At 41.7% G+C, this 23,546-nt stretch overlaps 1 protein-coding gene across 1 annotated transcript; it reads left to right on the top strand.

Moving 5' to 3' along the window:
• Positions 1 to 1,194: 1,194 nt before the first annotated feature.
• RB195_006944 (uncharacterized protein) lies at positions 1,195 to 21,753 on the top strand (the record flags this gene model as incomplete). Its single annotated transcript, XM_064180312.1, has 15 exons — positions 1,195 to 1,265; positions 2,024 to 2,127; positions 2,424 to 2,566; positions 2,642 to 2,717; positions 2,972 to 3,114; positions 3,216 to 3,272; positions 11,024 to 11,200; positions 12,576 to 12,746; positions 12,810 to 12,963; positions 13,017 to 13,138; positions 14,911 to 15,016; positions 15,247 to 15,354; positions 20,134 to 20,245; positions 21,360 to 21,559; positions 21,623 to 21,753. 15 exons carry the CDS (start codon positions 1,195 to 1,197, stop codon positions 21,751 to 21,753), a joined length of 1,875 nt encoding a protein of 624 aa, XP_064037192.1.
• Between the last annotated feature and the right edge of the window lie 1,793 nt (positions 21,754 to 23,546).

The following is a 23,546-nucleotide window of genomic DNA, read 5'->3' on the forward strand; positions in this document are numbered from 1 at the left end:
GCACAGTATCAAAGTAGTATCGTCTATCCAGAAGCTGATTTCAGTTTATTGACTCCACACGAAAACTTTTATTAGCGTCAGCCTGTAGCTGTACTACTACTACTTATCGGTCTACTTTTACCACTGCGCACTCCCTCCCGACGAAATGATATGAGCAAAATCCCCGCAAAATAGTTCCAAGCCACAAACATTATAATTCGTCGATTTTTCTTTTCTCTCTTTTTTTCGATTATTTTGCCTGAATCCTCCAAACTGTTGCGGGCCAGTAATAGCTGAAGTAACAGAACAGATCAGTTCCTGCCACATTTTTTTTTCTTTTTGAGGAAAGAGGTATTTGGCTCGTTCTACTAAGGTGAGCAATAACAGAAACAGCGGAATTCTTTAGAACAAGGATGTCAGAACGTACTCGAGAGTCTTCTATCTTCTGAAGCGCGAAAGTTGGACCTTCATTAAAGCATTTGAGAGGATATATTACAAATGATTTGATTTTCCAGGCTCTGACGAAGGCGATGACGCCGAAACGTTAGCCGTAGTAAAGTTTGTTAACAATCTTGATTCTTGCTTCAATTTGACAATCGAAAAGTTGCATTCTTCGATCTTCTGTTAATAGGTCTCGTCTACATGATAGAAGGGTTCTCCCTTGTTGCCATCATTAGACACCAGTAGAATCTGCTCCATTTGCATCACAGTGGTTGCGACAGATGCGGCGCTAAAATCCTTGCGTACAGCTGCTCCTCAACTACACTTACAAATGACTCATGGGGCATAGGCATGTTGGGAATCCATTCGCTGAGTTTTGACAGTTCCATCCCTGGAATCCTCACCAACATTTGATGGACGATTTTCTCAATGTTAGCGTAACTTGGGGAGCGGTTGTGGGCATCTCACTCGGCCTGCATCGATTTGCGCGAATGCACGTCCGTTTCTGCCTGCATTCGCGGACGTCAATAAATCCACCACTCCCGTCTCCTTCTATTCACTCTTTCCTTCTTTTCGTGAAGCTTTTGTTCTCTCTAGATAATTTAGGAATAGCGCAACATTATGTTAGTCCTCTTTTTTCTTCGTATTTCCTACAGTGCACATGTCTTTTCATAGTTGTCATGGTAACTTTCATAGCCTTTTGATAATGTTTGTTGCAAAATTCACTTATTCCCCATATAACATTTTCAGACCACGAGCTCTTCCTGATCAGTCATGCAGACCATCGAAAAAGCCCTCCATCAACCGATGCCTTTTACGACCGGTGGTCAAACCATCTCGGACAGGTAAGTATCCTTGCTCGGTGATAAAGTTGCAGATTTAGATTTCTAATTGTGATTGATGACTTCAGCTTTATTTCTTACTATTATTTTCTTAATGATCGCAAAAGAGTAAGACACCTCACTTACTCGTGGTCTTAGATTAGTAACAGTATTTGGTGAACCCGATTGGAGTGCATTATCTCTTATTTGCATGAAACGAAGACACTGCTACCACTATTTGTAAGCACAGTTGTTAGCTATCAAAGCTATCGAGGGTCGTGTTCAGTTTCTGCGGTGTTTTGCTATCCATTTGAATCTTTTAAACAAGTCGTGAGAAAAATGTAGTTGGAGGGGATGGGAACTCACTGGCGCCCTTATTTCTGGACGTTGTGTCTTATTTTTTTTTCTTATTAACTTTAGCTTGCATGTCATAAATCCTCCGAGACTAATGCTTATATCTTAGGGCCCCGATTGATATAGTTATTTACTTCCGGAATCATGGCGCCACTAAGTGCCTCCCCCAACTACATTTTACCCGATGTTCTTTGTTTCGTTTGAATCTAGCTGCTTTAGAATTCAGAGATTTTGGATGTATTTTGCGTATTGAAAGAAAAAAATTGAAGAATATAGAAACATGTGTGCCTCTTTTAGTTTCTTTTTGAATGATGACTCATCCGTTGAGTAAAGAGGAGAACGCCAAGCATATTTTTAGCTATCATATAGTAGATGCCGTGTGTGTCCAGCCAGGTATCTTACAGTCACCTCCAAATAGTTGGTTTCAGGCTAACAGCAGCCAAACATTCATTGGCTGGTAGCCAGCTTGGAAAAACCATATGCAAGGCAACGACTGAAGAACTGATGGCTCCGAAAAAGAAGCATCTTGACTGTGAGTTCTTTCTTCGAAAAGGTTAAAGTAAGTTAAAATATAGTGATTTTGTTCAGCAAAAGAATGCAGGGCCAAAAATGTTTGTAAGGACTCAAAGGACGAAACATCGTTTTTGCGCGGCAGTGTTATCTATAACTTTCAGCACTTCTTTCTAGACTTTCGGGATTTCTACTTTTTCCAATCAAGCATGCTGCGCTGTTTAAGTAACCATCGGAGTTGTGATGTTAATGCATCTCTATTTCATTTTTAATCGCCTCGTTAACACGTGGATCTTTTTAACTGTGCACTATTTCTAGATTTATTGCATTGCACGAACGAACCAAATGTCTCGATTCCATCAATGGCAAATTTGCTAATAGAACGAACTCAGCATCCGAACTGGACTGTCGTTTATAAGGCCCTTATTACTATCCATAATATCATGTGCTATGGAAATGAGGCTAGTGTATATTTTGTTCCATCCTGTACACTTTTCTAGTAGTTATTCAGTTTTTATTGTGAGTCTCCTTTTCAGAGGTTTTCGCAGTATCTAGCTTCATGTAACACCACTTTTAATCTCGGGAATTTCCTCGATAAGAACAGCACTTCCGGTGGGTTTATAAATATGCTCAATGATGTTCGCGATTTTGTGTTCTGTTGACCTGAGCGGATTGCAATGATCTATTATTTCGCTTGTAAAATTTGGATTTCAATTCTTGGAATGTTCAAACCACTCTAGTGATGCTGATTTCTAACATTCATTCTAGATTCATCTGGCGCCTCCTTCATTTCCTCAAGATCTTAGTCTTATGTTGTTTCATCATTAATTTGTAAATATTCATATTCAAAGGACCACGTATTCAAGGTTATGACATGTCACAGCACGTGCGCCGGTACGGCAAATATATCGGAGAAAAAATTGCGACGTACCGTGTTTGTGCATTTGATTTCTGCAAAGTAAAACGTGGCCGGGAAGATGGACTATTGCGTACCATGCATACGGATAAGGTAAATAGTTGTTTTCATTCTGGGTTTTCGTATAAACATCTTATTAGTGTTCTTCGATTGACGGTCTTTTTTTTCCAAAATATTATGTTTACAAATTTCAGCTTCTCAAAACTTTGCCTATTCTTCAAAACCAAATTGATGCGCTTCTCGAGTTTCAGGTCTGTGCAATATTTGTTTTAATAACTATTGTTTTTTTTTGCAACTTCTACTTTTGAGTAACCGTTTCACTTTTCTGCATGTGTCATCGTACTTATTCACGGTACTGCACCAAGTCATTGCTTACTGAAGATCAACTATTTCTGTTTGGTATTCGGTACGGTTCATTATTACTATTCACAGAGCTTTGCTATTTTTGGAGACCTCTCATGTTCTTGCAGCAAGTCGTAAATTTCTCCAGAAAGAATCTTTCCATTTCATATGCTGTGTTTAGTTTCCCGTACGTATTCAATAGGCTGCCCGCAGAGTTTAGAACCGAGCGGTTTGGCGGCTCTGCGGTTTTGGCGGTTATTGACTGTCCACGACAGTGCGCTCAATAACCATCAAAAGCAGTCCCGCGCGGCTGTGAACTCTGCGGGCAGCTATAGTTCTGAAGTGAATCATGTCGGCATTGACATGTTTACGGTGCCATCACGTCCTCGCAAGCAGATCATGAGATTACTTCAGTTTGCAGAGGTATTGAGAGCAGTCGCTTCTTACTCACACTCAAATCGAAGTCCATAATACTCTTGTAGCATCATAACCTTCGTACATGCTGGAACTTATATAGTTGTTCTCGTGTGTTGGGGTTATTTGACAGTGCTACTATAAGTTATCAGCAGATATTTGGATAGTGGTGCACTTGAAGAAGTAGCGGTTCCCGTAAGATTTCTTTCAAACTCTTGCATATCTCTTAAGGGATGCGTTTTTGATCGTCTAATTCGCCGAGTTCTATAATCATATGTAATAATTTTCCTGAATCTTCTCGTTCTGGCTGCTGATCTAATGATCATAAATGCAGCCTTTTTCGAGTTCTCAAAGCGAGTCTTCTATTGACCCGAGTTTCCGTTGACCCTATATTTCCAAGAGTATAACTTGTGGTCTTTGGATGATTTTTTTCTTTGGTGAAAGGATCGCCTGATCATGCAAGCACTCACCATCTGCAATTGACATTGTTTCCAACACTTTGTTATGCATACATTTACTGCGTGGAAGTGGAGCGTTGGGATCGTGTGAGGATCTACGTTACCGCCACCGATCTCTGCAGATCGCCATGGTCCCACCTCGATTCCAACCCCTGTCACCACCGCATCGCTTCGAGCGCACTCGCTTGCGCAACTGTCCGTGCTTCACCTCGTTTTTGCTAGACTATATCTCTTACTCAATGAGTACAATTCCTCCAACGTTGTTGGAGGTGTATTTGTTACAGTGACGCAGTTTTTTTTAACTGTAACTTTCTGGTTGTCTCTAAAAGATGTGGGGTATTCGTTATTATGTCCCTCCCGAAATAGTGCAGCGACGTTCTCGAAAATATCAACATTGCGCAAGCACAAGAAATGTTAATATTTTCGTCTGAAGCCATCTTGGATCACAGGACGTATCACTACTACCGCACTTTAGCTGCTTGTCTGACATGGAGTACTTTATATTTGTAGGAAGTCAATAGGTCTTATGGGTATTTCACCAAGATCTGTCTTACTCACTTTTGTCAAGGGGCGAGTGTTAATTATCGCTTCAATTCTATTACTGTAGTGATTTGTTCAAATGACAATTTTTTTACGTCCAATGCTTTTTTTAAAACATCCCTTCACGTAGCTGGTCATTCTCTCCCACTTCTCTCTTCTTGTGAACCAAATGGATTGGAAATACACTTCATTCTCTCTGAGGCACTGTAGATCATCACAGAACAACCATTTTATTTATTTATTTATTTACATACACCAATGGTGCACCAGAAAAGAAAGATAAAAAATGGATCACACTTTGTCTGAGTCAGAGAATCTTAGGAACAAAAAGGAACTACAAACTTTACTGAAACCGGAACCCAATTTATTGTCAGAAAAGACTGGCGCTGTCTTTTATTGCGGCGAATTACAAGTACCACATGTCAAACATGTCGTTCTCCTACTCCAGAAGGTGAAGAATCCTTTAGTGACATCCACTATTCCATCGAGAGCGCTTACCATTGGTCAAGCAACCGAAACATCAGGATTCGGACAACCGAATTAGCCCAAGGCATAAGGAGCACGTTTGAACTAAAAGCGAATCTGACGGGGGACCTTAAGCAAGAGGGTTCACCAACTTTTATGATCCTCAAACGACTGACCCCCACAATTTAAACAAGCGCCAGTCAAGACCAAACCTGCCAAAAGATGCGGAACTTAGCAAGGGAAAGTTATTCAGAAGTAATTGAGAGAGGCGGTAATATGACGGCAGAAATTATAGAGAGATGTAACCAAAAGATATCAGTATCCTCGTTAGCGAATGAGCTTCAGTGACCGGAATAGATTTCATATGTCGGAAGGAGGGAAAGAGTGGCCTCGCAGTAAGCTGAAAAAAAATATTTATAGGAGAACCAGTGCAAGAACTGGAGAAATGTAAGAGACAACTAAGAGGTATCATTGACGGGAATCTGCGATCCAGTTTCATGCTCTGTGCAAAAGACATCAGACATCAGAGAGTTGCTAGAATCAGAGGCATGCGGTTAGACATCACTATTCAAACACCGGCTTATGTCAATTTTCTTCAAATTCGCCTTGAATATCCTACTATGTTCGGCTTTAACAATATCACGCGGTAAGAGCTCCAACCATCTAGCAGTTCTATAGAAGTATTTTAGAAGTTATTGAACATCAGGTCAAATTTTCTATGCTGTATTTTAGCGTAATGTAAATTGAAACCACCAGTTCTTTCACTAGTAGGTCTGAAGCACTAATACTTGCTGGGCGCTAATTTGGTTTCATTTCTGAAGACCCGAAAACACAACATTAGGTCGGCGTGTATACGTCTGTTCCTCAAACTGCTCATACCTAATTTTGTGAGACGATCCTTGTAGCTATTCACCGCTAAGTCTGCAGACATTCTTCTGAATAAAATACGGGTAAAAGTCTCTTGCACCTTTTCGAGCTTTGCTATATGTTTTTTCTTCGAAGGGCTCCAAATTTGAGAGCCATATTCAAGATGAGGTAATACGAACGATTTGTATAGACGAGTGAGAATAGTTGGATTAGAGGTGTGAGCAATGCAGAATAGTCGAAAAAGGGAGGAGTATGCTTTTTTTACAATATGATCAATATGTTCTGTGAAGTTGAGGTTATAATCCACAAAAATCCCTAAGTCTCTTACAGATTTACAAATTTTAAGAGTTACTCCATTCATGCTATACTCAGCCACATTTCCTTTACCTACATGCTTAACCAGAGATTTGTCGGAGTCATTGCGCAGATCCCATTCCCTTAAGGTCCCCCGTCAGATTCGCTTTTAATTCGAAAGTGCTCCTTATGCCTTGGGCTAATTCGGCTGTCCGAATCCTGATGTTTCGATAACAAGACCAATGGTAAGCGCTCTGGATGGGATAGTAGATGTCACAGGAGGATTCTTTACCTTCTGGAGTAGGAGAACGACATCTTTGACATGTGGTACTTGTAATCCGCCGCAGAAAAAGACAGTGTCAGTCTTTTCTGGCAATAAATTGGGTCCCGGTTTCAGTAAAGTTTGTAGTTTCTTTTTGTTCCTAAGATTAGTCATTGCATCTGCGGAGATCCACGTGGAATTGTGTATCAGCGCTGTTGGCGGTCTGAGCCTGGAGGAGCGTCTGCGGCGAAAGTTGCGTCGTCTGCTGAAGCGAGATCGCGAGAATGAATGGACGTCGAGAGCGAAGGAGTTCGAAAGGGCATGGGAGAACAAGAACCTGAGGAATGCCTATGGTGTACTAAGACACTGTAGCGGCAAAATGAATTGTTCTCCTTAACACTGCCACCGGAGTCGCTGTCGGGGAGGCAACGCTATCCATCAAGAGGGAACATTTCAGCATCTTGTTGAACTGACAAGCCCCATCAGTCTTTGAATTCGTGTCCAACGACCAACTGTACACCGCTGTCAGCGAGGAACCACGATCGTGTCGGAGGTTCTGTTCTGTATCCAAGAAATGAAGAATGGAAAATCTTGCAGAGACGATGGAATTAGCGCAGAAATGCAGAAATCCCTTCAGCTTGAAATTGTGAGACGACGATGATCATCCCTTCAATATGGATCAACGAAAGGATACCTGACTCGTGGATACACTTTATCATAATTCCCCTCCACGAAAAGGTATTCGTAACGCGGGAACTACCGAGGCAGATCGCTGCTGCGTGTAGTGTAGGATGTTTTGGAACTGCTGTATCGACTAATCAAACGTGGCGAAGAAACGCGCGATGAACAAAGTGGATTCCGTCCTGGCCCATCTACGATTGACCAGATGTTTATTGTGAGGAGAGTAACTGAAGTGTGACAGCGAATACACGAATCGTCTGCAGTTAGGTTTTCTCTACTTCGAATTCATTTTCGACTCTGTTCATCGGGGCCGTCTCTGCTAAGCGCTTCGCCCTGATGTGGTGCCAGGAAAATTCATGCACTTAGCTAAGGACGCAAATAGAAGAACTGCTGCGATTCATTCACCAACCGAATTTGCTACACGTTCGAAATGGAAACTAGAGTAAGACAAATGGCTGTCTAGGGAACTTTCTTGTTCAACTTTTGCAAGTAAAGAGCAGTTGAACAATGTCCCGCCAATGTCGTTTTATCACAGTGTGGACGTCCCTTAGTCGATCTCAAGCACACCGGCGATGTAATAAAATTCGCGAACGCGAAGCTGCACCATGTTGTGAGCCTTGTATCGAAATTAGCTGCATACCACGAACTGCGACTCCGCCCTGACAGATGCAAGCAGATGTGCATCCACTTGAGACCCTCAGCGAGAATCTGGGTGGGCGGAAAACCTATCGAATTTGTGGACGAGTTCTGTTATTTGGATTGCATGCTGAAAAACGGTGGCAGCTACGAGAGAAGTTCACCAACGACGCGCTAAGCCAACTCCGCTTATGAGGACATCCTCTGATGGCCTCGTTTTAGTGAGGATGCTCTCAAGCTTTACCTGGAAAAATCCACGGACGCAAAAGAAAGTTGAGGGAGTGAAGGACAGTTGGCATTGGCGGGCAGTTCAGTCGAGACGCAATGTTTCGCAGATTATATAGTAGTTACGGATGGGTAGATACTATGACCGCTCTAGCTGAAGATCGGACAGGATGGCCTCGGATATCTTTGAGGGCGACACACCTCACTAAAAATGCATTTGAGTCTGGTAAGTCATGTGTACACAAAGGATAATCTATATAGATTGTGGGTCTTGATCCAGCATGAGGGTATGCGATTTGGCACTGATGACTTTTGACTAAGAATTGCATTTGTTTGGAAAACTCATTGGCTTAGACCGTCGTATTGCGGTTCCGGTTGCGGCTAAATACAATTTTCGCGGGCTTATCACCTGCCATTGTCTTGAACCTGCCTGTACACATTAGACTGTTTTGTTTAGAATATTTCGTAGAGGCGGATATTCCCTATCATTTCCTATTTTCTGGCCTATCTTCTCCCTTCACCATTTTTTCCTAGCTTTTATCACTTGAGAAAACGAGTGTTGCACTCAGGAGAAGGCTCTCCTCCTCCTCTCCTTCCTCGTGAAATTAATAAGTTATAACGAATGAAGGCGCACAGGTCAGACAGAGGCAACAGTATTAGGTTCATTCCACCACTAATTCAATTTTTTTTTTCAAAAGGAAAAAATTGGAACTCCACCTAAAAGATGAACAAATCAACATTACATGGTTTCTAGAAGTTGATTTGTGAATTTAATGACTTTAAGGTCTAAAATGGTCAGATCGTGTAAAAGTTGTTAGGCTCAGAAGATTGTCAATAACGTTTTGAGAAGAACACCTTCAGAGGTATTTTAAATTTGTGCGAAATGATAATTGGTACATCCCATTTTTTTCGAAATTTAGATGGAGCATACTTGGAGAAATTTTAATTTTTCCCATCTGTTCCACTTAGATATTCCACAACACGGGCGGAATTTGTATTCTGACAGAAAATTTATGCTTACAACACACTGAGTACTGAATTGCTTTACATCAGTTATAACCCAAGTTGTCAGGCACCAGCGCGAGGTGCCGGCTTCGCCCTCCTGTCGCGCTGGTAACATGTTTTCCAACGCATCTACAGAAATCTGAATGTGCTTATCAAACACTTGAATACCAACTCAGTGAAAAGTGTTCCTATGGATTATCTATCTATATTATCAGATGTCTATAGATCACTTTAAAGGATAAAGGATAATGTGTCTGGCGCTAATGAATCCGCTTGGGATGCTCCACGCGTTCATTTTAACTCAGAATTGATTGAGGTTTACGAATGTGTAGCTGACCTATACAATGAATTATGGGGGCTAGCCGATGTGTCAAGTCAGTTTTTATCTTCCCAGACGAGTCTAGTACCAATTTATCGACTACAGAGGGATGAAAGGCTTGGTGACCACTAGGGCGGATTTGAACCTCTCATCGATGCTCAGACAGTGGAACCTCTTACCGACGGCACTACACCCACCCTTAGAAAGTACGAAAGCTTCCTGGGATGTGTAAAAAAAGTATGTTTAGTGTAGAAAAAAGTGTGTAAAAAATGTTCTTTTCCTAGCTGTTCTTTTCCGCCGTCCATATAGCAAAGATAAGTGGATACCAATAATGCTTAAATGCACTTTCTACGGCATACCGATATCCTATCCACTAGTGTGAGGATAAAGTTTATCCTTTAAACTTTATCCTCACACTAGTGAACATGTTGCTCGGTCCTGTCGTTCACATGTTGCTTGTAGAATTTTTGTCACACACTCTAACTGGAAATTCCCCTTGTGCGCTGTGCGGTTCAAACCTGTAGCCGTCAGCCTTAGCGGAGTCGCTAGTGGGCAGGTTAAATTGCCCAAGTTTGCTGTCCTCCCTTCTGCGTGGCAATTCGCATCGGACGGATGGGCTGACAAGTTTGTGCTTTGTATAATGTTAGGTTACTTCAAACAATATAGTGTTGCACACTTCCTCCTTTTTTCATCCCAGAATATCGGTACCATGTTAAGAACTCATTTCCATATTTGGACAGGGGTTCCAAAGAAACCCGTAGGTGGAAAGTTCCTCGTTTCCAGGTTGTCTGAGTCTCAAAAAATCTAGAAAAATCCAAAAAGAAGTAGAATTTTCCATTTTTCCCCACCTAAATTTCATAATAATTACGGATGCAACAGAACAGATTCTGTATAACAAGCCGTCTTCCACAAAATATGTCAAAAAAAGTATTTCTTGAAGTGCTTTTCTTGTGAAGTTATTGGCGACCTTTTAAAGTTACAGTGTCACAAATAATGAGCATTTTGGGTACTTGAATGTTGCTAAAATCAGCAAATTGATTAAAACTGGTGTAATATCGAGTTATTAACCTTTTAAGTGCAATTCTAGGTCCTCCTCTGCAAATATGTCGATATTGTGGGATTGAACCCACAAAGTCGTATTGTCGCCTTTGTGAAGCGTAGGCTGTTATTGGTTTTTTCTTCGAGACTGTCCACTGCCGCTATCGGCTTCCATTCTTATTCTTTTCTCATCCTTTTCCTTCCTCATTCCTCTTTTCCCTTCATCTTTGTTCCTCTCAATCGATCTATTTCTATCTCTCTCAACAACCCATTGTTAGGAAAATCCCAACATATGCTTGGTTATTGCCTGATTATATCTCACTTTTGTTGCATGCTTTGTCGTGTTATTGTGAAAGTGGTGCATGCAGTGGATTGAAATGATCACTTCGATGTTCTTTGTTCCGAAATATCCATGTAAATTCTGGATACTACATATATCGTTTATCTTTATTTCAGGTGTCTGCGAGCGAGCTAAACAATGGCGTCATTAACTGTTCCTTCATTCTTCTATTCCGGGATCTCATCCGTCTGTTTGCTTGCTACAATGACGGAATCATAAACTTGTTGGAAAAATATTTCGACATGAACAAGAAACAGTGTCGTGATGCTCTTGACACATATAAAGGATTCCTGGTTTGTTAATAATTATGAATCTTGTTTACTTTGTTTTCGCTAGATTTGTGCGATTTGCTTTTGATCTATTTTTATTAGCTGCTAGAACAGGCAGTCACAGGATTCGTCAGTAGTAGACCTGCGAAGACGCTTACTGAAGACCTCAAACACGGTCAGACGTAGTATTAGGATCCAACCTTCTCGAAAACGAGTCCTCTGTCCCCTCCTTTCCCTCCTTCCTTTACCCAGCTAGGAGGCAGCAGGTTGACGTGCGAACTAAATTGCAGACGCATGTGTCGCGTGTGTTAATTGTACGCTCAACTCTACTTATCCCGGAAAAGTTTGATCCTCGTTGAGGTCGAGTCTTGCAGAATGCAATACAACTGAGAACAGAACAGAATACACTACTGTACCGTTTTTTGAACATTTACACATGACGTTTATGCTCGACCGTACGGGTGTGTATACGAGAAGAGGTTTTTTTTGTTAGATAATCTTGCGAAGCGAAAAAGAATAATGTATTCAGACCATGAAGATATGATACGTGATTCATGAAATACTATCTTGTTTCCAACTATTTACATGTGATTCTAATTCTAGACTTGAACAGCAACTAACCAAGAATGCTTAGCAATGTGATTTTTGTCAACTTTTGTAGAAAGCTTCTAACCTCGTTCAGAGTTCACTTTTAGGAACACTTTAAAAGGTATTTTGCAGAAGATGATGTTCTGTTTATTTCATTTTTGGAATCTAGATGAGAAACAATCAAGATTATAGAAAGATTCCTTTCTTTCCCATTCAGCTTTTGAAAAAAAAATCTGTAAGTGGTGAAAATTAGGGTCTTGATGGAGAGATTACTCAATAAGTATTCAAAAGCTGTGGGGAGTAATTTTTCCATTAAATCCTAGTTTTTGTTAACATTAATATCAGTAATTGAATAACTTTATACGAAATGTCAGCTAAGTCATCAGGTATCATTCGATGTCTTGCACTTTGCCACGCTCGGTCAAGAATCGGAATTCCGGCAGATTTTCTACTCGGTGCCATCTTTAAGAGCATATATTCGGTGTAAGATAAGTTATATCGTAGTGATACGACGCATCCTCGGTGAGTGCGTGCATCGCACCCTATTTACAGCTGGCGAAAAACTGTGAAAAAGTTTCAATGCATCTTACTTCGTCGAAGATTTTCGTATGATCGTGTCCCACCGTGCACCGTGCTTAACCTTGATTTTGGCCTGGTGTTGAAATGTTTGGATATTGATCGAAACAACCTCTTTTAAATAGTTACTTATTCGGTGATCCCTTCAACAAACATTGAAATTTGTAGAAGGGTTTCAGGAGGGGAATCAGGTTTGTCGGACCTTAGTAACAGGATTCTCAACACTGTGTTGCAGACCCGCTTGGACAAGGTATCAGAGTTTTTGCGTGTTGCTGAATCCGTTGGAATTGATAGAGGAGAGATTCCTGACTTGACCAGAGCTCCTGCTAGTTTATTGGAAGCGCTGGAAGCACATCTTATTCATCTAGAGGGTGGCCGCGCTCCTTCTGTCGGTTTTCAGGGCCAGGTATTATTTTCTGCTTCTCTCAAAAACAACTGCTGGATCGTTTCACAATGACGTTGTTTCTAGTATCCATCTGCACAGTCACAGCTTGCGAATTTTTCGATGGCTGGTGGATTTCAAGTTCAGCCTCATGTCGGTGATGTTGAACGCATGAGATATATTGAACTGGAGAAGGAGAGATTGCGTCAGTTTGAAGAGCAAAAGCGCCAGCAAGGTGTTGGTGAGTGTTTTATTTATTCTTTTTTTTTCTGATGCGTTATAAAATATTTTCAGGAAACTCATCTTCAGTTGCAGCTTCCAACTTCAATCCCTTTGCTGCAGAGGCTGCTTCTACTTCCGAAGGATCTAAAAAAACAAATGATGATTTACTCGATTTGTTTAACCCACCCGCTCAGGTGAGTTCGCAGTTCTCCGTGCAGCGATATGGTATTGGCTTTTAGCCATCATTCTACTGTATCCACGCTCACATTTTACTGCCTAACGAAACTTAGAAGAAGTTGAAGTACACTTTTTTCCTCCGATTGTTATCACCTTTCGCGTAACTGTTATTGTCGGAAGCGTACCTCTGCAGTTCTCTGAGTCTAAATAACTGTCTTCACACGAATTGAACATCTCGTTTATAGAATGAATAAAATAAGGTGCAAATACTCAAAAAATGTCACAAAGCTAAAAGTCCCAGGAGCTCACTAAAATGACTTGACTTAAGCGGCGGTCTGATATTATCGTCCGAGCGAATGACCGCATCTTCGAGATGTGTCGTCCTCGAGCATAGTTCTGTCCAACTTTCTCGATCTTCGGCAAGAGCTTGCGCAAAATCAATTCTTTCGTCGCTGTTCCATATACTGCGAAACCTCGCGTCTCGCTTGAACTGCTTTTACAGGCCGAGTGTCCTCAGGTCCCCTTTTACGGTCAGCTGGACTCTTTGGTATGTGACCAAAGAAGTGAAGATGATTTTCTGTAGCCTCTTTCGACTTTCACTTCTTCATTAGGACATTTCTTCATTAGAACATGTCCTAGCCCAGAAGTAGCCGCCTGAACAGCTTCTTATCCGTGCGATAAGTCGATTTTCACAATCGTCGCCGACGGTGTTGCCCGAATCTCCTATTCCGTACATCAGGATATGAGGAAAGTCGGAATTGGGTTCGAAATCCAAAATGGATGACTGCGTTCGCTTCGAATACTGCTGCCTCATTTCGATCACTCTCTTGACGATTAACACCTGGTCAACCGCATAGTTGGGTCAAAACGACATGAAGCACGGACCGTTGCGTAAGCGGCCGCGCTCAGAAGCGGTGCGGTGGAGACAGCGGTTGGAATCGAGGCGGGACCATGGCGAACTGCAGAGGTGGTTGGCGGCAGCGAAGATCCTTACACGATCCCAACCGCTACGCTCCACCGCTCCGCTTGGAGCGCAGCCGCTTGCGCAAATGGCTGTGCTTCATGTCCGTTTCGACCCGAGTATAGATCGGCGAGGTCGAAAGCGAGCTTGTTAGTCGCGCGTTGTTTTTTTTTGCGGTGTTTGATAAGCGAGTACAAGATGATTCCCTCTAAAACCTTATACATAACAGGCAGCAATGAGATTCTTCGATATTTTTTTGAAGTTGTTATGGATATCTTCTTGGGGAGCGGAATTATGATTGTGTGTCTCCACAAGTCAAGTATATTTTCGTCGATCCTTATGGAAGGTGATCTTCGTCAGTTCATAAATCCCAGGTGGAATAATAGATTACAGCATTTTCTCGTTAATTTCGTCGCCTCCACCAGACTTTCCATCTTTGATGTTTTGTTTTGGATGCATACGAAAACTTCTGACTCTGTCGGTGGTTGGTAGCTGGCTGCGCACGTCGGATCGCTGTGCTTGCGAATCGATGTGCTCGATTTCAGTAGCTGATGATGCTTGCCTTTTCCGCAAGGTGTTGAAGTGATCGCTCCAAATTGGTAGGGTTGCCTCGTCGACAGCAACTCCATTAGCAGTGTTGTGGAGTGGAGAATATCCTTTCACATCTTTTATCATTATACTGTCTGAGTAAAGCATACACTTTATTTGATTTCTCTGGGACATCATACGAATACTTCTTGACTGTATTCTCTTTCTATCCGCTTCAAATTTAGTAGAATTGGTTGTATGTAGTATAATAAGGCTATTCTAAACTTTCATTATTTTTAGCAGCCTGCACAATCCCATATCGACGCAACAAATCCGTTCGCCCAATTCGCTGCACCAAGTGGCTCTAACACAGTCGCAGCTGGGGTTTATCCTCCTGTTGGTGGAGGTATGTGTTCTTCTTTTTTTTCCTTTCATACAAAACGTGTTATCATTGTATATCTACATTGTTTTGTATTATGTGATCACGTTTGTGAAAAGAAAACAAGGTCAATTTCGAACAGGGACATCTTTTTTGCACAGTGCATACCGATAACTTAGCCGTCACTGCGCTGCACGCTGACATTGCATGCCCATTGCATGTCGTGATGCTATCTTGTAGTGCTTGTGATATTATAGTTGGGGTGCAACAATCTGCAATTCTTGAAACGGTCGGGCATGCAAATGGATTCCAGACTGATTTCGTGCGTGCTTTTGCCAATAGGAAAACCAACGACACCAATGGAGGTATTTTGCTTTGTCAATGTTAAAAGTCAAGTCTTTCAATTCTGATTTCAGTTGGAATTTACGTACTTTATGCACTTTTTCATTACTCTTAATTATGACTACGATCCTGAATGCTACACTAAGCGATGTCTTCATTTTCAGCTCGTTGATTTGTAATGATTGTGTATATGTTGTGAATTGTGGTTGTTTGTTGCAGAACTTTCCCCTGTTGCTTCTTGTTTTTTTTTATTAATGTGATATTGCTTTTACTTCTTATCCGTTGAATAATTATTCACTGGACGAGCATCCTTTGGTTTGAGATGGTGGCTCTGATACGAATCCATTTCTTGTATCCGAGAGTACGACACAGTCTTTTGGAACGACTAGGTGGCAGGGAGGTTTCGGCGTCGAACCGCCTACAACCTCTGAAGCTACCCGGGTGGAAGAGCCCCAAGTCTGTTCTACCATTTCTGGTAGTGAAGCGGTCAACGTACAACCCGGAAATCCTTTTGGGATTGTGAAACCGAAGGAACCAGGTTAGTTTCACGATCTAATCTCAGCCTATTGTTCACCACTTCAAGATTGTATTTAGTTTTTCATGGTGTTGGTGCTGCTATGCCACAAGGAGATTCTCAGCATTTCCAGTCGTCGACTTCATCATGTGCGAATTCACCTGATTGTCTTTGCTGATTTCATATAATTGCATGTTTCCAGCGACTAACTCGCCGGTGGCATTCCAGCTGCAACAGCATCAAGTATCATTTCCTGGTGCTGTACCTTCTACCAGTGCGCCAGTAGTGCCTTCTCAGCCTAAAGGAATTTACGAACACACACCTTTCTGTAAGTTGTATTGAATCAGTTTGCCTAGGTTAAATCACCGTCGTAAGCCATTATGTACTTGAACATGGTTTTACATCACCAAAAAGGCAAGGATAGTTTGATATAATTGGGAACTTTAAATGGAATGGTTAAGAAAAAAGGTGTGGATAATTGAAGTTGTTCAGGGATATTGAAGAGTGGGGTTTGTGAGGGTGTTTTATTCGGTAGTACGGTCCAGGAACTTCAACAAATGAGAAGAAGTCTTCGACTTTAGCTTCAGAGGTTCCCAAATGTTTGGTGATTTGGGTATTGGCTATTGGATTGGTGCATTTGATACATATGCTAACCAAGTAGTACAACTTGTTTCACCAATATTACCTTGAAGTTTTGTCATACAGTTTGATTTTTAAGCGCAAAATTTAGAGAAAAAAGTGGGTAGTAAATTTGAGGTTTGTAAGTGGGAACATGAATGTATTAGTCGCTCGTTGACTAGTCTAGTTTTTTTTTCGAGATTTAAAAACAGATTTTTCTGAGTAAAGATTTAATCTTGTAGATATCAGGATTGTAAGTGACCAGCTGCCTAACAAATTATCTCCTGATTTCGCTCTTCTGAAGAAGGGAGAAACCAGGAGTCTTTTTTTTTTGTTGGACTTCTCTGTCTATCAGATACAACGGATCGAACGCTTATTAGAGCATCTACAATAGTATTGAATTTTCATTAAAGGAACTTGTTGGTTCCTATGGATCTTCAGATCGCTCGTCGAAATACAGGAGAGATATTAGGATGTTCGGAAAGTATCCGCAGAAATACGGCGAAATTTCAAAACAACACAACTTTTTAACAATAATAATAATAACGTTTTATTATTTGACAAAATAATCTCCAGCAACATCAACAACCTTCTGCCAACGTCTCACAAGATCACGGATTCCTTTGCCGTAGAACTCCGACGACTTGGAGGCAAAGAAAGCCCGAAGGTCATTTTCGAGGTGGTCACGATCATCGTACCGGTTCTCTTCCAGGTGATGCTGAAGCGATCGGAAGAGGTGGTAGTCGCTCGAGGCCACGTCCGGGCTGTACGGTGGGTACGGTAGAACTTCCCATCCGAACTCCAGAATTTTCGGGAAGCCTTCTTCGCGATGTGAGGGCGCGCGCTATCGTGCAGCAGGGTAACGTTGTCGAGCTTCGGGTGCTCCTTGCGGATCTTGTCGGCCAGTCTTTGCAGTTGAACGCAGTAGACCTTGGCAGTAACTGTCGTGTTGTCCGGGAGCAGTTCGAAACGGTAGATTCCATGAACTCCCCACCAGACGATCAGCATGACCTTCTTCTCATGGATTTCAGCTTCCACGAAAGGATCCGGCATTTCATCGCCAGCGCACCACGTATTTTGTGGGTGTGGTTGACGTAGAGGACCCATTTTTCATCTCCAGTGACAAATGGTGTCCAGCCAATCTGCGGCTTCTGGAGAGCAGCTGAGTGCAGATGTTCAGGTGTCTTTGGCGGTTGCCGTCGCTCAGTGCATGTGGAAGCCACTGACCGTGCTTTTTCACCATTCCGAGAGATCGCAGTTCGTTGCTCACGGCAGACAGCGAACAGCCAAGACTAGCAGCAAAATACCGCACACCTTCATATGAATGCCGCTCCGCCAGATTCTTCAGTTCGTTGAACGGTATTGCAGTCGGTTGACCGGTTGACCAGAGCGAGACGCATCTTCGATTTTCTTGTTTTTGGCTTTGAAGCGCTGGAACCAGGCGCACACAGACCGCTCAGAAGGGGCTTCAGTGCCGAATACTTGACTTAAGTTTCGATGGGCTTCAGCAGCAGGGTGGCCAGATTCGAACTCGTAAAGGAGTACGCGTCGAATATGGGTGGAATGTTCGGCCATTATAGGACGTAATAGGCAAGGAAGAGGGAGCCAGATATGTTATGTGTATACAAGCGGTAGTGGCCTTATATAATATATTTAAAATGGGGACTTCCAGAATATCTTTAAAAAAAATCTGCGCTTCTGCGAAATTTTCTGGAGATACTTTCCGAACACTAATAGAATGAACTTACTGTTCACACTGCTTATTTCGCGTTACGACAGTCGTTTGATCGTAGAACTAGATTATCTGTCTTGTGTATTGTAGAAGGTAGAAACATTTTCCCTGCAGTGGTATCTGCATGTGGGTTGTTGCCGAAATCATTCATGAGAGCTTGAGATCCACATAGAGGATTTTTTCGACCAATTCTCAGGCATATGACAGTGATAGATCAACTTGGAGGTTTATGGCAGCAGCAAGTAAAATATCAGCGACTTGTTCTGAAAGCTGTCTAAAAAAAACATTAGAGCATTAATATTTGTCTAGTCTCCGGTTTATTGCTATCATGTCATTAAACGCTGTGGAAAGCAGATTTCTAATTTTTTGATTTTGCTGAAATTAAGGTCAGCCAAACGGACAAGTGGTGGCAGATTTTATTTTCATTAGATTCAAAAATAGGTTCTTCTTCAGCATTGCTTTTCGTCAAGTTTCTCAGATTTTCTTTTGTAGACAGTTTAGCCCTTCATCCAAGAAATTTCGATGAAGCTAACGCAACAAACCTTTTGTTACATTCCTTGAAAGCAGCGTTTCACGAAACTGACAGTTTTTTGGTCTCTGTGGACAAATGTAGAGTTCAGGATTAAGAGATTACATTAAGAGTATGAACTTAGACTCGGTCAATTTTCCCTAGTCGTCCAGAAGAACGGTGTGGGAGCCGCTTTAGTTCCCTCGAGCTTCATTAGAATGCGGGACACTTGTACACACTCTGCTTCCCCCAATAGCCGTTTCATTGCTTTTACTTGAATAAGCTGCTGAGGGATCCTCGTTGATTACTTGTGGACGCGGCGCGTGTTCTAAAAACCATCGCAGGAACTGAGATGGTTTTCACGCCGTTCTTCAGAATGATTAGTAGGAATAGAGAGGTGGGCACGTCGCTACTCCTCGTAGCGTACGCCCCGGACTCTACATTTGCCACGAGACCTGACATAGTCAGTTTCGTGATACGCGTTGCCCTCAAGCTGTTTTTTTTTCAAACATATTTTTCTTTCACTTCAAATATGTGAGTTGAATTTTTATTTGTCGTATTTTAAGCTCACACGGATGGAAGTTACTCTGCTCAGCCCTCGTTTCCGACGTCTATGGTAGAGCTCGGCGGGCAAGACAGGAACAGAGAGCAATCACCAGCACATCCGAGTATGATGATATCCAAGCTAATCTTTGTAGTTTTGAACATAACACTTGTACTTTTTGCTTTTAAACTTAATCCTCATCAAATTGTTGGTTTAACTTTCAAAATCCCAAAGCACTACACTGTTAGTAACTTCACTGTCCTGGTGGCGATGGAGAGCCGCATCTTATTTTTTGACCCCTCTGAAGAGGGTAAAGAAGATATACGAAGGAAAAGTAATGTACGCGATTTCAAATTTGTTTCATTCCAAATTCGTAATTAATGTACGCGATTTCAAATTTGTTTCATTCCAAATTCGTTCAAGTTCGTTCAGTTTTTTCGTTCCGTTCAAGTTCGTTCAGTTTTGCCTGCACTGACTCTGCCTTGACTATAAATTGATTGGAGATTAGCGATGCGCCTCCCGAGTTTGTAAATTTCATATTATGATTCAAGGACTAGTTAGAAGGAACTTCTCTAGTTGCTAGAGAACCAACAGTGTTGTTCTAGATTTTTTTCAATTGCTTGTGGTTTTCTGCGAACTGCTTGTATTGCGAACTTGTATCTTTTTTTTGCAGGTGTCTCTGCGCAGCAACAAGGTGTGGTACAAATATGTGAATCATATGTTGTCTGTTGTTTAGTGTTTTTATCTCTTTGATTTTTGTCGTTGTTGTTTGTATCTTTGTAATTGATCATCGCTTAGCTGGTATTGCAGGGTCGAGTCGTTCCAATCTTGTTAAATACTATCGTTCTCGTATGTTTCTTGAGCATTTACATAAGCAAAACTTCAGGCACCTTCGATCCATTCACTACTCAACCAGGGCAAACAAAAATTGGTGGAGACATTGACTCTGCACTTTCTAACCTTGCCGATAATCTTTCTATCAGTGGAAGTGCACAGGGGTGAGAATTCAATGCAATAAATCAAAAAAAAAATCCAATGCAGAACAGGATAAAATCCTTCCACTAATTTTCATGTTTCTTCAAGATTCTCTTGAGCTTATGGTCCATTATCGCAAATGTAGCAACGAATGGGTTGTTCTTCATAGCTTTCATGACCCTGAAATTTATATCAGAAGACAAGGGTGATGTGGTCGTAATTTAGGTTGAGCGGTATAGCAACTGTACGCAGTCAAACTGATGTGCACAGTTGTTTATGTTACAGTATTTTAGTGTTGACTGGAAACGACAAATCCTCACATGTTACTCGGCCAACGAAACGGGTGGCAATAATTGATTAGAAAACATGCCTGTAAGAATTAGAATTAGTACGATACGTGTTGGTCTGCATGATCCTACCACAGTGATCGAATAGTCTTCATTTGGTGAAGATCTGCTTTTCAGATGTACTTTGAGATTGACGTCATGGTCAAGGTGTATGTGACTTTGTCCCATAGCCTTTTTCCTTCGCTTTTTTTTGTAGGCGATCCAGTTCTTACTGCCAGTTTTGAGAAACGAAACTGGCATCTTAGACGTTTTGATAAAGAACAACAGATGTCTGCACTTTTGGTAAGATTCCTTCCAGCTGATGTGCGCATACATCAAGCATGTTAACTTACCCATACAGTTTCAAATGATTTTCGACGCTAGCTTTCGATATCCGATGAACTAGATATGTCTTGCATTGTGGTGTGCGCATATGAGAACGCAATTATTTTGGACTAGTCCAACACGTACCATCTGATAGCATCTGTAGCACTTGATCTTCATGAACGTGCTCGCTGATCATTAATTGTTCATTTTCTCTACATGCAGCACATTTGCAACAAAACATGATTACACCTTTTCTCTTTAAAATGGCAGGAAGAAATCTATTGTCTTTTACTTATTTTTGTGTGACTTGAGTTGATCTCTGTGTAGTCACTTATTGCGTGGGTCACACACTATCATTTATTCAGCCATCTAATATTAATTTAGTTAATCATACTAGTTAATTATATTATTATTAATGATTATTATTATAATTAAAGTTAAATGTTTCTTCTCTCTACTGGCTTGTTTCATATGATCTATTCAGACGCCCTGTGCAGTGGGGTGGTCCGCAACAACAGAGCCAGCCTCAGGTGTCGGTGCCGACGTCCATGCCGGTACCTACTGTAGCTGCGCCACAAATCCCTTCATACGGCGGTCCTCCCCAGTACAGTAGCCCATATGGACAGTACGCTCCCCAAACTTATGGGAGCCACATACCCCAATGGCAGATGCAGCATCCTCAGGGTGAGATGATTTTTACAACAACAAGAGTGTATGTTTGAAATCCTACTATTTTTTTTGCTCTAGTTTTCCCAGCGCCGCAGCATTCTCAAAATACTGCACCTGGTTACATTTATGGAGGAGCGGCAATGGGATATGGCCAAATGCCAACTCAGTCACACCCTCAACAAGGACAAGATTCCTTCGGAGGATTTTAATATGAAGATGTTTCAATTTTTGCTAAACCTTACCCTCAGAAAAGTATGAAGTAGAATTTATTTGTCCAGGGCCCAACTTTATTTTAACCTGCTTTTCCGTGCAATCTTTGTACTTCGTGGAACTGCTTCACGTGAATGCATAATTTATAGTCAGATTAGTGGCATAAAATATCCAGCATTATGTATGAAATGTGAAGGTTGTGGAATATATTTGTGTAAAATGCAATAATGTGACTTTGTGTTAGCGCTGTTCTTATCGTCATTAGCATAGTAGAAGGTGAAATTTGAAGGATGTTTTTTATTTTGTAAACAACCTGATCGAAGCAAACTGTTCCCTTCAGAATGGATTTAGTAAATACGTTTCTACTTAGCACTATTTATATATCCATAAATATTTATTTGTCTAATGCACATATAAGTGCCGGTGCATATATTGTTCGAGCCAGCGCAATGCACGTGTATACTTGTCTGCTGAGTTTACCATTTAATAGTGCACATCTTGCACGATAAGTTCCTCGGCCTTGTTTACTTTGAACTCACTGCCGAACAATTATCGGCCTCTGGCGTGTGTTGCTGTTGGCCAGAACAAGCTACCTATCGGCGCCTGTAAATGTGAGCACAGTTGAGAAGTTAAAAGGTTTGGTATTCTGGTAGTGGCGAGTAGATTGCTCGAGATCGTTGTTGTAAATTAGTGGAATTTTTTTCGAAATTTCTAACAGTTTTGCCTGTTGTATGATTCTATGACGAATGAAAATAGAGAGACTTGTTTGTGGTTGCGAGTATAGAGAAGAGTTGTGGATATTCCTCTCTTGGTTCTTGAACGTTTGCTTCCGTTCATTCAGCCAAATCTCCGGGCGATTTTACACTGCCTCTGTTGAGACTCATGATAAAAGCGCATTGGTGGCTCTCCACTTGTTCACCTCTTCATGCTTAGCTTTAAGCTACTATAGTTAGATTCTAGGGCGGGTGTAGTGTAGCGGCCAGAGGTTCCTCTTCCTGCACGATCGATCGGAGGTTCGAATCCGCCCTAGTGCTCACCAAGCCTTTCATCCCAGGATAAAAAAAAGCAGGATTACAACACTGACTTGACACATCGGCTAGCCACCGCAAGTCATTGTATAAGCCAGTTGCACGTTCGTAAACCTCAAAAGGTTCTGAATTGAAGTGAACGTGGGGGCGCATCCCGAGCGGATTGATTAACGCCAGAAACTTTATCCTTTATTGTAGATTCTGTGGTGTCCTTTCAAAGATCCAGTTCTAAATAAAGATATCCAAAGAATCTTCACAAAAGTTTCTGGAGGCGCCTGTTTGGAGAGCTTAAGGCGGCTCCCGAGAGGTGGAAGGAGATGTGTGCACGAACGTTCCTGCTATTGAACGGAGGAAGAATGGGATGAAGACGATCTTCATTCTAAGGATAAAAAACCTTGAGGTGCTTGTCAGGTTTCTAAGAGTTTTCGTTCTCGTCACTTCTAGTGTTCCGCGCTGACAGATAAGCAGACATAATTGGTGGAGTGTCAGCATTCAGTTCTTAAAGGCAGCATGCGATGAAATGGTGAGCGAATCCGCGTAGAAGGCTAGAAATAGGGTTTTAGATTGCAGATTCTGGTTTGGTTCCTTTTCCATCTCTCCGTGGTCGTAAAAATGGCGAGAAAGAAAGATCTTAAAATTGACGAGAAAGAGATAGTTTTTTACGACTAATTCAGTTGTAACGCGGCACCTTTGTGCACGTGTGCTTCATCTACGTGCCACCGGTCGAAAACCAGTGAGCTTTCTCGACTGCCTATTTATGGAAA

This window comes from Necator americanus, chromosome I, assembly GCF_031761385.1.
Source record: "Necator americanus strain Aroian chromosome I, whole genome shotgun sequence".
In the NCBI taxonomy this organism is placed as follows: Eukaryota; Metazoa; Nematoda; class Chromadorea; order Rhabditida; family Ancylostomatidae; genus Necator; species Necator americanus.